Source organism: Passer montanus, unplaced genomic scaffold (assembly GCF_014805655.1).
Source record: "Passer montanus isolate IOZ18808 unplaced genomic scaffold, ASM1480565v1 scaffold8, whole genome shotgun sequence".
In the NCBI taxonomy this organism is placed as follows: domain Eukaryota; kingdom Metazoa; phylum Chordata; class Aves; order Passeriformes; family Passeridae; genus Passer; species Passer montanus.
Genome location: NW_024373256.1, coordinates 3,012,850 through 3,028,673, shown reverse-complemented (window position 1 = coordinate 3,028,673; position 15,824 = coordinate 3,012,850). Strand labels below are relative to the sequence as shown.

Sequence of the window (15,824 nt, the reverse complement as noted above, 5' to 3'; positions counted from 1 at the left end):
TGCCCGCCGGGCTGGGGCGCTCCGAGCGCTGATTGGCCGGAGCGCGCGCGCTGCCCGCCGGGCTGGGGCGCTCCGACCGGGCCCGCCCGGCCGCCGCCTCCAACACCGCCACCATTCCGCCCCTACCTTCCCGTTGCCGGCGGCCCCCAGCTGCCACCATGCAAGAGCTCATCGCCAGCGTGGATCACATCACGTTCGACCTGGAGCTGGCCGTGGAGCAGCAGCTGGGGGCGCAGCCGCTCCCCTTCCCTGGCATGGACAGTGCGTGTGGGCTCTCTGCTCCGCGGGGGGCTCGGGCCGGGCCCGGGGGGCCGAGGAGGGTGGGCTGGGCAGGGCTGGGGGGTTTGCAGGGGTCTGAGCGTGTTCCTCATCCTCTTACCCATGGATACACCCAGCTTCTGCTTTCCCCGTGAGGTTTCTGTCATAACCCAGATGTTTTTGTTTCCTACTTAGTGAAATTCTACGTAGTGAGATTCCAGCCAGGCTGGAAAATTGAAGTTGAGATGTTGCTGTTTATAAGCATCACTCTCCTGCACAGTACTTTATATTTCCTCTTTCATTCCCTTTTGGTAGATGAGGTATTTCGATGGGAAGAGTCATCAGACTTAGGTATATCCATGGCTGACTCTCTAAACCTTTCCTCCAGTCTGACACAGACTTGGGAGACTCATAGTTTGATTAATTTTTCTGGCTGGGCTGCTAAACTTGTGTTTAATTCCCTTGAATGTTCCTCTCTGTCAGGATCTGCCAAGGATGACATGCTAATGGTTATTTCAGGCAGTACTGGTAAACAAATATAAGACTTTTAACACCATGACTACAAATAAAGGGTTCAGGAGTTGGATTTTGGTGATCCCTCTGGGTCCTATCCAGCTCAGGATATTCTGTGATATGACTGACTTAACACCAGAGGAAAACCCAGTCAAGAACTTACATAGCTGAAAAGCAAAACAAGCACCTCCAGATCTCTGCAAACTCCCCTTACTGTCCCTCAATAAGAAAACAGATATTTTTGAGTGCCAGCCTTTCACAAGGATCTCTGCAGGACATTAAATTCCTTGAACCAAAATGTTGCTTTTCTCTTGATGTTGGAGATTAGATTTTCTTTCTAGGGCAAGAAATATTTTAAAGATTGCTATGAAGCTTTGATAAAATAAATAACGTTTCTTTTTTCTCTCCACAGAATCGGGCGCAGCTGTCTGTGAGTTTTTTTTAAAGGCAGCATGTGGAAAAGGCAAGTTGTGTGGAATATTGGAAAAAGCAATTATTCTCACAGGACTGGGGGGGTGAAAGCAGATTTTCCAGCACTGTTTATAGTGCTCCTGTTTTGTAAAGTTGAGGGGATAACCTAGATAGAGGAGAAAACTGAAGGCTGTTGGAATATCTGCAGTAATTGGGAAATAATGGTGTTTTTTAAGGGAGCTGGGAAGTAAGTAAGCAAAGCCACTATTAAAGGAAGGTCTGAACTCACCATAAGCTGAAGCCCCTCTTGCAGAGGGGTTGCTGTTGCCCTGTGTGACACACTTTAATTGTTCTTTTTTGCCTTCTCCTTGCCCCAACCACCCTTCCACAGGAGGCATGTGCCCGTTCAGACACATCAGTGGGGAAAAGACAGTTGTTTGTAAACACTGGCTACGTGGACTGTGCAAAAAGGGAGACCAGTGCGAGTTCCTGCACGAGTATGACATGACCAAGATGCCTGAGTGTTACTTCTACTCCAAGTTTGGTAAGTTGCTCCTACAGCTGTGGGAGTCTGGAGAAGATCCCTCCTCAGAGCATTACATTCTGCTGTGTCTGATGTTAGATTGACATTTTTCCAGATCTGCTTCACCTTATCATCCACGTAAATTTGTGTTGTATTGTAGATGTCTTCACTTGACTGCTTGTCCCTTGCAGGAAGTGGGGGGAAACTGCTGTTTTTACTGCTTTTTTTTTGCCTTAAGTTCACTTTTTTGGGGTGTGAGATGAGTAGGCTGAGCAGCTGGTCTTTGCATGACTCTGATTTTGGGGAGCTGATGAGCAGCAGAGGGCATGGGTGTGCAAAACTTTTGTGCACTTGCTTTCCAGCTCTGGAGATCTGGACATAATGAGGCAACTTGGTGCCAGAAACTTACACTCTTGTAGGTTTCCTTGGATTGAGGTTAGTGTGCAATTTGTAGTTCCTCCACACTTCTGGTGCACTAAATGTTTGGGTTTTATTACCATGACTGCTCTTTCAAATTTAGTTCCCCCATTTTTTTTAAAAAACATAAATCATCCAGTCTGGTAGAACTTGGCTCATCAGGGGTGAGCCCTTGGAGCTCTTCATGGAGGTTAAAGCAGGCAGTGAGACTGTTATGGCTGAACTTACAAATGCTGGTAACAGCTCTGTGGGAGCTACATGATCCAGGTAATGTTCTGAGAGTCATTTTGATCTCAGACCTGCACAGTTGACTGAGAGGTGTGTTTGCCTTTGCTACAGGGGAATGCAGTAACAAGGAATGTCCATTCTTGCACATTGACCCGGAGTCGAAGATCAAAGACTGTCCCTGGTATGACAGAGGCTTCTGTAAACACGGTATGTGCTCCCACGCTTTGTTCCTGTGCCTGCAGATCAAGGGGGAGTGTTGCTGCTCCATCTTTGCATTATCTGGTGATGGATTGCTGGGATCTGCTGGGATGTGGATGTATGGGATGTGACCTGCTGAGCTTTGTGCTGTTGCAGGTCCCCTGTGCAGACATCGGCACACTCGGAGAGTCATTTGTGTGAATTACCTGGTAGGATTCTGTCCAGAGGGGCCTGCCTGTAAATTCATGCAGTGAGTATGCTCCAGGCCTGCCCTGCAGCCTTGTTGTGTTTCCTTTGTGGTCTGGTACCATGTTAAACGAGGGTGCTCCCGTGCTTCCCAATGGTTTGGAGATTTGCCAGTGTTTAGCTGGGCCAAATTTTTACTGATGTGAGGATTGAAAAAGTATTTACAAGAGCACATAGTGACAGGAGAAGGAGGAGTGGTTTCAAACTGAAAGTGAATAGGTTTAGATTAGGCATTATTAAAAAATTCTTCCCTGTGAGAGTGGGGAGGCCCTGGCACAGGTTGCTCAGAGAACCTGTGGCTGCCCCATTCCTGAAAGTGTCCAAGGTCAGGTTAGATGGAGCTTGGAGCAACCTGGGATAGTTCAAAGTGTTCCTGCCTGTGGCAAGGGGGTTGGAACTGTATGAGCTTTGAATCCCTTCCAACCCAAACCAGTCTATGACATGGGGCAGGGCCTCTCCAGGGGGTTCCCAGTAAGACTGGCATGGTGATTAGGTGCCATCAGTGCAGTGGAATCACATGGATTTCTATTCCAGAAGGCAGAGGGGTATGCAACACATATGTAAAGAGAAGTGAGGAGGGGGAGGTCTGTTTCCTGTGAGCCAGATTTAACTGGCTGAATGTTTTGTTGTTTGGAGTTACTTGACTGAGCTGATGATAAAATGTTGGCATATGATTTGAGAATCAATTTTCTTGTTTCCATCTAAACCAGCCCTCGGTTTGAACTGCCAATGGGAACCACAGAGCAACCACCACTGCCTCAGCCAACACAAACACAGCAAAAGGTACCCAGATTCCCTGCCTCCCCACACAGCCACCCTCAAACCTCTCCCACAGTGCTTTAAAATAGAATAGGTTGTCAAGTGGTCAAAATTGGGCACCCAGGCTCTTGGGTTTGGAAGGGAGAATTAAACAGTGAGCAACCCTGAGTGCCATTGTAGTGATGAAACCCCACAATTGTTCCATCTTCACATGGAGATCATGTCACAGAACACTCCCACGCTACACAGAAACACATCATGTGTGGTTGTGCAGCAGTCTGCCAGGTTTTGTAATCAGGGTGACATCCCTCCGTGATGGCAATGATATTTTAGCAGCCTAAACCTACTCTCCAAATCTGCTTTCCAGAGAAAAAACAGGATCACTGGGCTTTGTAAGGCTCAGTGCTTGATTTCTTCTTTCTGGTGCTCCAGCTGGCAGAGCACCCACACACAGATTTGGAGGAAAACTGATCATTTGACATATGGGGTGCTCTTTTCCCTTCTTAACAAAACAAAAAGCACTAAGATCTTTCTCTTTGATGCACTTAACGAGTCAGAACTCTTCTCCTACCCAACAGAGGACACCCCAAGTCATTGGAGTCATGCAATCTCAAAATAACAACAGTGGGAACAGAGGACCCCGGCCATTGGAGCAGGTCACCTGCTACAAGGTAATGCAGAGGGGAGGGCTCAGGAGGGAAAGAAAAAGGCTTTTTCACAGTGTAAAAAGGTTTATGAATTCTGAGCTCTGCTCAGCAGACATTGTGTGGTGCCTGGATACAACTGTGGGAATTGGCCTTGAGTTGCCTTGCTGTGACAATGGCAAATTCTGTAGGACTTTGCTGTCTGCTAATAAACAGGAAAACCCTGCCCTAAAGACTGAAAGGAGACTGCCAAGTTGCACATTTCCAAATAAGAGTTAATAGTAATTTTGTGTCTCATAAGCTGATTTGCTTGCACTGGTGGGTGTAGATTCTCTTCTCTCCTGTTTCCTGGAAGATCATTGAAAGTAACAGAAATTAGGTTTGCAAAGGCTGCTCAATGTTTGAGCTGTAAATGCACCCTGGGGTGTCAGACCAAGGAATGAGTTGTTCACCTTGGTTGCTCATTGAGGAGCACCAGGAAAATTAGGAGCCATGCAAGTTGCCATCTCCTTATTTTTCCACAAAAGCCACAGTCACTAGAAGAGGACAAAGAATCTTCCTGTCCCTTTAGGCCTGACAGTTACAACATTTTACATGTCAACTCTGAGCCTTAGGTGCTGCTTTGGGTGAAAGTCACTGTGATTGGCCAGGGATATTAAATAGCTGAATCCATTTCACTGAAAACCTTTAATAGATGTCTCTTCTATCTGCAAGTAAATTACAGATCTGGAGAAGGCTGTTGCACAAATACTGGCATTTCTCTGTGTTTGAGTAGCTTCAAGATGCAAAGTTGTGAATCTGTGACTTTCTCAAGTTCAGAGGTGCTTTTCTCTGTTTATTCATGAAGATCAGGAGAGTCCCCATGGATATGGTGCATATCACGTGGAGTAGTCTGAGAAGCCTCAAATGCTGAAATCCTCCTTGTGTGCTGAGGGTTCTCTCCTTGGAAATGCCTTAGAATAACATGGCATCAGGTTACTCCCAGCATAGAAGCAGTTTTTGCTCCAAGGTGTGGTAGCAGCCCGTAAATCCTGTCCCCCCTGACACCCTGTTTCACTTCACCTGCTAAATGCTGCATATCCCACCTGTGGAAAGGCTTCCAAATGGGAGCAGTTGCTGGATGCCTTAATAAAGCAGCTAGGAGGAAAGAGCTGTATCTCTGCAATAATTCCTGTCTCTTTCTCTTTCAGTGTGGTGAAAAAGGTCATTATGCCAACAGATGCACCAAAGGACACCTGGCCTTTCTCAGTGGACAGTGAAGGAGCAGCAGGAAGGTGTAAGGGAGCTGTTACCACTGAGGAAAGGTTTCTGCCTAGCACAATGTCTGGAGCTATTAATCAGGTTGTTTTTTTAATGCCATTACTGAAAGAACTGGTCAGAGGCTGGCTGCTGCTAAGCAACATTTTTGTAATTGTTCCCAACTTTTTTTTAAGTTTTAACCTTTTTAAAATCGATTTTGGCCTCCGCATGTGTTCATTGAGCCCTTATGAAAGGTAGATCTAAAAGCCAGTAGATAAACCAAGCCCTTACTGGTGCAGCACTCCACATAAACACGTCTTAGGCCAGTGTTTCTTTAAAGTATTTTCCTTTTGCCACTTCTCTTCGGAGAATCTGCAGCGTTTCAGCCCTCCCTGTGGAAGCAGGAAGTCTGACTGGGAAAACTTAACACTTGCAATGTCTTCTCCTCAGTGAGGAAGCAGGGATGCTGCTGTCCTGTAGCTCTTCAAAAGCAAAGTCCTGTTTCCAGCTCAGCCTGGTGAGCTTGTCCTGGTGGCTGAAGAAACCTCTCACGTACATCAGGCAGTAAAACCTGTGTCCACTCACTTTGTTTCTGTGCTTCTTGCTGTACTGGAGGTTAGAAATCAATCCTCTGGGAGAGACCTGCTCAGGGGGAGATTAAATTGGCATCTCTCTGGTTAGCCAGACAATGAGGAACAATGATTATAGGAAAGCTGCATCTGTGCTCAGTTCCCACTTGCAGAAAGGAGGGACAAGAGCACGGCTTGGAGTAGGAATAGAAGAGCCTTGTCTCAGCCCCCATCATCCAGCTCACACTGAGCAGGTGTTCCCACACTGGAGAGCAGGAAGTGGAGCTGTATATTCTTAGGGAACACTGCTTTTAAAGTGTTGGTAGAGATTCCTTCTGGGAGTATTTTTTTTCAACACAACCCCCCTTTATTTTGAGATGACTATTTCAAAAGGGCCAATGACAAAATGTGAATTAAAACAAAAAAAATACCCACAATGTGAGCCTTACTGATTCTACCCCATCTCTTCATTTGCTACCTGCCTTTATACTTTGTTTTTATTGAAATGTACTGATGGCAAAAGCTGCCTGTGAATTTATTTCTCTTGAAGAACAAGGTAAATGTGGCTGGATTAAGAGAAGTGACCAGAGAGCCTGTGTTGGTGTCAATGACTGCAGTTATTTCAGTGTGGAAGTTTCAAGTCTGGAGTCACAGACCCTCAGACACTTTGATAACACCCTGTGCCCCACTCAGACCGAGCTGTGATCTGTATGGAACTGGGCATGTGGAAAGGGAGCTAAAACACTCCTGTGTCTGACCACCTTCCCCATTTTGCTCAGGAGCTTTTGGGCTTCAGTACCAGTTTTCCAGCACTGAAAGCCTTCCTGGAAGCCTTCCTGTGACCACTCTTGGGACGTTGTTCGTGTCCCTCAAGAAGTGGTTTTCACTCTCCCTGCTGTTCAGACAGGGATGGTTCAGGTGGGCAGCAGTGCCCAGCTCCAGGTGCTGGTGTGACTGGGGCTCCTTTGAGCTGCATTTAAGAAGGAAAGTTTTCTTTATTTTGATAGATTAAAAGTCTGAAGCTTATTCCCACTCAGAATGACCTCCCAGTTTCAGCAGTGAAAGGAAGTAGATTTGTGATGGAAATTTTGGTTACCTGAGGCAGTGACAGGAGAGCTGCAGCCCTGTCCCATCTCAGTGCTCTGCAATGATGGAAAACTGCCCAAAACACCTCCAGCCCCTGGTGAGAGCCTGACTGAGAACCAGAAACACCCACAGGGCACACAAAGCTCAAACATTCTTTCAAATCAAAACTCATCCTGTCCATAATGGCCAGGAAGAAGCAATCCCATGCTATCATTTTATCAAACAGGAATCAGTTACCAACAGCTCCCCCAGTTTCTAATACAGCCCAAGGAGCAGCTGCTTTCCCTCTGAACTTACCCTGAGGGGTGGAACCCTCAGAAGACAAGTTTATTTGCACAGTACAATTAGCAATTCAATTAGGAGAGTGTCAGCTCAGGAAATGTAAAGTGTATGCACTTTATTATTGGTCACAAGAGTACAGGTTTAATATCCGTGGTTCTGCTGTCTCGTGTCAGGGTAGCTGTGCCAGGAGCTGCACCTTCACCTTCTGAGGGTGCTTCAGTGGTATTTCCTCCTGCGGTCGTGCTCTGCAGCAAAGCACAGCAAGTTAATTCACAAGAAAAGAACCCCACCACACCTGGAATTACAGGCAACAAAGCATTCTGAAAAACCCATCAGCATTTATTTTCTAGGTGCTGTCAGGTCTAAACTTTCTTCGTTGCCAAGAAAATACTCAGCATTCAAGTTTTCTATGGCTATAAGAAATTTGTTTGTCAACAATCTTTCATTTAATTTCTAAAAGCAGCAGCAGGTAATTGTTTTTATTCCCCAGGTAACCTCCCAAGCTGCCCTGCACACACTCAGCCATGGTTTTTACTTACTCACGTGACTGTAGCTCCACATGTAGCTGAGGATAACATACCCAGCCAGCACCATGGAGAGACCCCCGAGGCCCCCCTTCCTCACATTGATGTATTTGTTGTAGTATCTCTCGTGACCTGTGGAGGAGGAAAAATTTTCAGAGCAGCCAGATGAGTTGTGTGTTACCCTGAGAGAGAAAGAAGCAGCCTGGATTCACAAAACTTCAGAAACTGGTTCTAATGAAACATTTGAAGGTGTCAGAAGCAAGTCTGAGAGGAGGCAGCCTGTGTGTTGGTTGAGCAGGGTGATCCCAAGTTAATAGACCTAAGCCTTAAAAAATAAACAAAAGGGAAAAATCCCCATTTTCCCATTTTTTCCTAAATGTTATTATGACTTTCATAAGCTCAAGCTGCTTTGGAATTATCTAACTCTTCCATACAATATATACATCCACACATGAATGATCAAAGGCAGACACTTGCATTTGACTTTTTGTGTTTAAATCCGCCTGAATGACGTTTGTATCTACAGAAATGACATTAGTGCCAAGTGATCTAGAACGGCTCTGTCTCCCCTTTAACCATCCGTAGGAATCACTGCATTTTAATCCTTTTTTGTTTACTTGTGATGCTGTGAAACCTCAAGATTTTCAGCCGATGGGTTCAGGACTAAGGGCACCCCATTTCCCCTTTATACAAAAAGGAATACCGCCAGCAGATAAAGCCCACATGAGAAATAAATTTACAGATGGAAAAACAAGATATTACAGGAAAAAACTGCTCTGGGAAGGCAAAACTGGCCCTGTGCTGCCAGACACTCTCCCCCCGGGCACCATCCACTCCGGCAGGCAGGGATTCTCGCGTGCTGCTCTCCCTGGCTCCGTCAGGAGCAGGAATCGGGGTCCCGCAGCCCCTCACCTCTTCGCATGGCCCCCAAGATGCCGCCGGGGGTGAAGTCCCTCATGGCCAGCCAGCTGCCCAGCTGGCCCAGCTTCACGTCCATCAGCTTCGTGTCCTTGAGGAGAACTGCGGCGGGGAGAGGGAGCGAGCCCGGTCAGCGCGGGGCTGAGGGGGGAAGGAGGGGAGCACCGCGGTCACCTTGATCCCCCACACTCACCCGGCTTCGCCATCTTGAGGTGCCCGGAAGGGACGGGCGCGGGGGCTCATGGGAGGAGGGAAGGGCGGGAACGCGGGCGGCGGGCGGGACGGGGCCGGCGCCATCTTGGGTGTACCACGGAGCCATCTTGGGTGTGTCGTGGCGCCATCTTGGGTGTGCCACAGCGCCATGTTGGGTGTGTCACGGAGCCATCTTGGGTGTGTTACGGCCCCCTCAGGAGGGGCCATGGCGGTCCCGGTGCCGCCTTGAGCCCGCCCAGCCTGTTCTAGAGACAGGACAAAGAGTAATGGGTGCTAATTAGAAATAGGGGAAAATTTTGTTAGATATACAGAAAAAAATTCCTCCCTGTGAGGGTGATGGGGCCCTGGCGCAGGGTGCCCAGAGAAGCTGTGGCTGCCCATCCCTGGAAGTGTCCAAGGCCAGGTTAAACACAAATTGGAGAGCAACGTGGTTCAGTGGAAGATGTCTCTGCCCATGGCAGAGGGTTGGAACTGGATGATCTTTAAGGTCCTCCCAATCCCTTAACATTCCGTGATTCTGTGATCTGCTCTCTGGGAGTCAAATCCCCAGTGAGGGCTGCACACTCTGCCCCAGCTGCCACAGGCACTGCCAGCCTGGCAGAGAGCTGGGGCACCTGAGGGATTTTCCCTTCATTTCCAGTCCAGCAGGTCCCTTCATCAGCTGTGCCCTTCCTCAGGGGATGGTAAACAACTCCTGATCATGTCCTTCAATCCCCCAGGGCAGCGCCTCTCACCGTCCCACGTTTTGGGGTGTCAGGTGCCCTCCTTGCAGTGCTTCAGATTGTGAGGAAATATAGAAAAATTCACAAGTTGTCATCAGCATCTTCACACGTCTCCATCAGCAATCTTGTCGATGTCCCACAAATGAACCCTTTCCAGTGTGTTCTTAAGTTGCAGCTCTAACACAGCAAATATGTGCTCACAGACAGCATATACTGCAACATACATTGAAATTCTCACTTATTGTACTGTAAGAAGTTATTTTTTCAGTGCCCACTGATGACTTTTCCCTGTGGGAATATGCTGTGTTCTGCTCCAGCTCCTCTGGAAGAGTGTCAAAGACAAAAGGAGAGGCTGGGTTGGGGTATGCGGTGTAAATAAACCCTCATAACCAGAGTGGTAGAGCAGTTAATGTGCAGATAAAGATAAATTTTACCTTCCTGAAACAGGAATTGCAGAATATCCCAAGATGGAAGGGACCCACAAAGATCAAAGTGCTGGCCCTGCATGGAACAGCCTGTGCAGCCCTGAGAGTGGCTGTGACCATTCCTTGGGGAGCCTGGTCAGTGCCCCACTCCCCTCTGAGAGAAGAACATTTTACTGATATTCCCCCTGACATTCCAGCCATTCCCTGGGTGCTGTCCCTGCTCCCAGAGAGCAGAGATTGCAGCTGCCCCTCGGGAGGAGCTGCAGCCCTGATGAATCTCCCCTCAGACTCCACCAGCAGGACAAACCAAGTCACCTCAACCACTCCTTGTTTTGCTTCTCCCCAAACCTTTTCCCATCTCCATATCCCTCCTTTTAATTGCTTTATATCTTGTATTGTGGTGTACAAAATTGCATGCGTGACTTGAGGTAAGACTGCACCAGCTCAGAGTAAAATGGGAAAGAGCCATCCAGATTTATTTTGTTTTTCCCCAGAGCCTTGCTGGGGGGTTCGGGCCCACCCTGGGCACACCTGCAGCCCTGGGTGGTGGCACCAGGTGTGACTCCAGCAGGTGTCACTCGCAGGCAGCGGCTGCGGCTGATGGTCCCCGTGTAGTGACCTCTAGAGGCTTCAAATCCTCCCGTGCAGGTTCATGGCAGTGTCAGGGTTTGTTGTTGTTTATTGTGCTGAAGATGAAAAGCAAAGTGCTGCAGCGGTAAGCAGGGAGCAGCCCCTGACAGGTCAAACAGCACCCCGGGATTCCTGGATGTGAAATCTCCATCCCACAGAGGACTGGTAGAGCGGATCAGAGATGAAAACTAAATTAAGGAGGCTGAAAGGAGCCCACAGGGCTCCCACATAAACACTAATCTCTGCAGCTTTTACTTCTCTTAGCCCGCAGAGTCTTATTCCATACTGCTCCCTCCTGCCACTGCAGGATTCTTGGAGTCTGCAGGGTTGTGTTACCTGGTATTAAATGAGGTGAGGGACTTGTGCTGCCTGAAGATATATGGAACTGTGTCACACATCAGAGGCTGGTATCCGTGTCTAGCTTCACCTTCTATTTTACCAAAATTAATTTATTTACATTGAGTACTTCTATAGCATAACATAACATAACATAACAAACATAACATCATTTTAAAACAAAGGCAGAAGGAATCCATTGCTTGCTGCTTGATTTTTAATTTTTTTCCCTTTTTAACAGAAAGTAAGATTAGGAATGTGTAGTGTGTCTGATCACCTGAAGAAAGGATTCCAAATTTAGACCCTGCTAAATGAGTTTAAAATCCTCTTATTAAATTATCCTTTATTTTATTATTGGACTGTACCGGTAACTGTCGTTTTATGGCTGAAGTGTCCCCTGATGAACTACTATGTGCCCTTTTTACAGTACTTGCAGAAAATCATGCTCCAAACTTGCCTCCCTCATTCTTGCAAGGCAACCTATTGTTTTAAATAGGATTACTCATGCAAGGCAGATTAATTCACCTACAGGAAGAAAGCCAGTGGCGGGGGCCTCGTTTTAAGGAGTTCCCTGCAGAGTAGAAGAGCACATAAAGCTGCTCAAACTACTTATAGCAAGATCTGGGGAAATTTGGATTGTTGGGGTAAGAATGGACATCCTTAATGAGGATCCATCTCCAATTCAATTAGAGGCAGCCGTGACTCAAGCCTTGGCCTGAGCTGCCCATGCTGGCAGGGTGAGAGGAACAGGGCTGTTCTCTTTATGCCACCTTAACCTGACCCAGCAGGAAGAGTGGAATGGTGCAGATGTGCAGGAGGTTTTGCTGCACATTTCCTGCTTTTGACCTGTGCTGCTGGCCAAAACTCAGGGTCTTGTTGGTTGATCCAGATGGGAGGATCTGTGACAAAGAAAGATGTTTCTGATGTGTTTCTGTTTGCTTACAAGAATTCTCGCAGCCCTTTTTTCCTGACCACAGAAGAATTCACACACTGAGAACCAGTTGCTTGCTTAGAGCTCCAGACCTGCTCCAGGCAGCAATGTGACCCCAAATCCTTGTATTCAGTCCAGGTCTTATATCAGTGATTGTTCAGGCTCTTTGAAGTTTCCGTTCTCTGCTTGTTTCCATAGTCTGTCTTTCTGTCTCTTCCTCCACCTGAACCATAGCATCCACACATAACCTTCTTTCCTTTTAATATCCTACTCCAAACTGTCCTCCCAGAGCCTTCAGGTTCTTGAGCAATCTTGTATTGTAGGTGGCAATAGACTTAATGTCTCCTTCAGCTACCTTAAATAAAGGAATCCAGTTAAACCTACCAAATTCAAGAAGGTTTAGCCCAACCTCTAAAAATAAAAGCTTAATGGAGTGTTGCCCTGAGGTTTTCGTCTTAGTGAAGACCTCTCTAGAAAATGCTGTGAAGTTTGTACATAATGGCATAGAAATAATAGAAGTAGAAATAAAAATAGAAATAAATTCAAAAAACACAGAGCATTTTGCAAAAGACGTCAATGGATACAAAAGAGATTTCTTTCTCCACTAACAAGGGTAACACATAATATTGTAGTTTTTAGTCCAAAGATTCAGATGTGGCCCAAAAAGTTAAGTCACACTTCATCTGAGTTGCTGAAAAGGAGAAGCAAAAAGCAGAACAGTCTCCCTCAGAGGTTGGGATCATATTTCCTGTTTTGTGTGCCATCCTTTGAAGATTCAAGGTCTCACCTGGGTGGTCAGTGGTCCTGCAGGAATATACAGACACAGGGTCTGCAGGTGTGTGAGGTAGCACAGAGTGGCCTTCAAGAAGGTCAAGAAACGAGGATTTACCTAAATGATCCCGTGCCCACTGAAACTGATGACAAAGCACCCAGTGCTTTTAATAAAGGATAAAACCTTCAGTGGTTTGTGGACCAGATATGGTTCTGAAACATGTGGTTTGGCACAGGATGCCTCTTGGCTCCAGAGCACTCATTTAAATCTGATGAATTCCTACCAGCACAGGTTAAGGAGCTGCAGCCATCAAGGAGAAAGAGAAATCACGGGCTACCAGCTCTTGCAGAAGCTCAACAGAGAGATGCACATTCTATCAGCCAGTAATTTGGAGAAAAGTTATGGCCCCAGGTTGCTTCATCCAGTCAGTTATTTTTTAATTGTATGAACTGCCTGGTGTGGTGAGAGCAGAGCAGCTGCTGGGGTTTCGGCATCGTTCATCTAAAATTGTGCTTACAGTGGAAACCAGACTCCAGCGTTGAATAGGGTAAGAAAAGGGTGTGGAGTTTGAAATCTCTTCCATGGCCAGGCTTCCTCAGGAAAATGGTGAATTGCCTTGCAGAGATAATAATACCTAGGGACTGACATGGCAAAAGCAGTTGAGAGAATGAACCTGTGATTGCAAGCAGATTGCTTGTTCTGTGTTATTATAGAGCCATTTTCCTTCATCAACCTCAAAACACTTTGCAGAGGAGATCACTTACCAATGATTAATAGTTTAGCATGTACATAGTTCTTTTCTCCTTCACAGCACTTCAGTGTTGATGCATCTTCATGCTCTTGTGATAAAATGTGTACATTAATGTTGTGATTATCTTTTTAAGGGGTGAAATTTGAGCCCTGGGTTTGGGAGTGGGGAGGGGGAATTCCTCCCTCCTCCTTTGGTTCCGTCTTGCTGGCCTTTGCTTGCATCTGGTGTCAGTTGCAAAAGTACCTTATTTTATAAGTCTTTGATCAGCCTGGTGGTTAGCTAAATATATACCTGTGGGGAGATAATTACATGCTATCAGTAGTAAAGTGTACTAAAATAATGTACGTTAATTAAAACACTTGCAAAACCAAAGCAGGAATTTTCACAGAGATAAATCTGCTGCAGCAACAGCTGTATCTGAGGCTGCTTCCCAGAGACAAACATGGAAATAGAACCAGGGACCAGTAAAACCCAGTTTCTTCATGCTAAAAAGAGGAGAGACGTGTACCCACTGGGAATGGCATGGTGGTATCAGTCCAGAAGGGCAGGGCGATCTGCCTTCATTAGTGGGAGAAGATTGGTGTGATAAATTCCATCTTATCCATGTGTCTGTTTGGCTAAGTGCGAGTGGCCCAGCAGGGATGATGTACAAATGGGCCTCATATTATCAGGGGAGGATTTGGAGACTAATTAAATGATGTGACAGAGGTTTAAAATAAATCACCTTGTTACCATCTTTGAATCCATTGTCAGTTCCTCCAGCACAATCCTTGTAATTCTCTCTTCCCACATTTATGTCTGATGAAAATAAATGTGGAATTTGTCTCTCTGACCTTCCCAGCTGAAGCAGCCAATGGCTGTTCTCCCTCTCCTACCTTGTTTCTTGGAAGAAGCTCAGTTGCTGACATTGAGCCTTACGCAGACCAAAGATAGTGGTGGCTTTGGGACATTATTGCCTCCTGTAAAGCCCTGTGGCACCTGTTGATGTTGTTTCCGGCAGATCCCAGACCACAGCCAGACTCAACCCAGCACATCTTTCCATGAGAACTGGAAGGGTTTGTATCCCAGGCTTTCTCTTCCTGAAAGCTGCAGTCACTTCACCTGAGACAGCAAGGAGACATGAGGCTGAAGCAAGTGCCAAGGAGCCAGGGAAAACAACTGTGCCAGTGAGATCTCAGGCTTGTACCAGTGGGTGAGCTGAGCATCTTCTTGGAAGACACAAAGGAGTCAGAAAGTTTGCAGGGCTGCAGTGGGAGAGCCACAGCTCAGCCCCCACCAGCCAGTTGTGTCTCACCACATGTAGCCCAGGCCTTGCACATCTGGAGGGTTAGATGAAGGCTCTTTCTCTAATCCATACATTCAGTTGCCATTGGATTCACAGCTGTATTGATCACTGGTGAATGAGTTGGTGCTGCTCCATCTATCCCCCCACCATGTGTCTGTTTGCATCATATCACATATCCCTGTTTTTGTTGTCATACTTTCTCACAAAAGCGATCCTTTACATTCCCTCCCCAGCCTGCACCAGATCAAATTCTACCTTTTTCCTAGGTAGTGAAAGTGGCATAACAGATCTGTCTAATCAAGCTTGGCCATGTTATCCTATATGCTCCTAAAGCCAGGGTGAGAGGGAGATTCCTCTCTAAAGATCAGCTGAGAGTCGGGTGGGATTTCAGCCATGAGACACTGACATTCAAGAGGGCACGTGGGCATCCCCCTTCCCTCTGCTCTGCAGTGTGGACTGGGAGGGATCACAGGGGACCAGGACAGGGGAGCCAAGCAGCAGCAGGAAGCATTTAAATGTATTTAATTTCAGGGTGACCTTTAACAGGTGTGGATTTACAGATGGGGAGGGGAGAGGGAAGTAAGCAAGGGATTAAAAGGACTTTACCCTCCCTCCACTTTAAGCACCAGCTTGCACAACGTTCCAGGACTGTGAGATGCAATTTGTAGCTGTGTGGTTTTATATCTTCTGCCTCCTGGGTTCCAGGCAGGGTCGTGGCTGCCCCTGGGCTTTAGAACTGCTTGGGGGCTTGTGGAAGGCATTGTGCTGCCAGGTGCCTGAGACACAAACCTGGGGAGCAGGGTGGGGGTGAAAAATCCCCCTCTTCTCTGCAAGAATTGGCATTTAACCTTTTGTGGAAGTGCACGGTTGAGGCAAACACAAGGTGTGTGATATATTCCCTGGGTGACTTTGCCTGGAGATGTTCTCTTCTTGATCCAGTGCTG

The 15,824-nt window shown here is 46.9% G+C and overlaps 2 protein-coding genes across 2 annotated transcripts; one reads left to right on the top strand and one right to left on the bottom strand.

The window, feature by feature from the left end:
* The first annotated feature begins 36 nt into the window (after positions 1 to 36).
* On the top strand, positions 37 to 6,601 carry CPSF4 (cleavage and polyadenylation specific factor 4). The gene is made up of 8 exons (XM_039731685.1): positions 37 to 261; positions 1,184 to 1,234; positions 1,574 to 1,726; positions 2,462 to 2,557; positions 2,705 to 2,798; positions 3,505 to 3,577; positions 4,132 to 4,224; positions 5,388 to 6,601. The coding sequence occupies exons 1-8, from the start codon at positions 159 to 161 to the stop codon at positions 5,454 to 5,456; spliced, it is 732 nt and encodes a 243-aa protein (XP_039587619.1). The 5' UTR covers positions 37 to 158; the 3' UTR covers positions 5,457 to 6,601.
* Positions 6,602 to 7,463: 862 nt separating this feature from the next.
* ATP5MF (ATP synthase membrane subunit f) lies at positions 7,464 to 9,058 on the bottom strand. Its single transcript, XM_039731691.1, has 4 exons — positions 9,009 to 9,058; positions 8,810 to 8,917; positions 7,913 to 8,029; positions 7,464 to 7,618 (listed from the first exon to the last, which is right to left on the bottom strand). The coding sequence occupies exons 1-4, from the start codon at positions 9,019 to 9,021 to the stop codon at positions 7,590 to 7,592; spliced, it is 267 nt and encodes an 88-aa protein (XP_039587625.1). The 5' UTR covers positions 9,022 to 9,058; the 3' UTR covers positions 7,464 to 7,589.
* Positions 9,059 to 15,824: the final 6,766 nt, after the last annotated feature.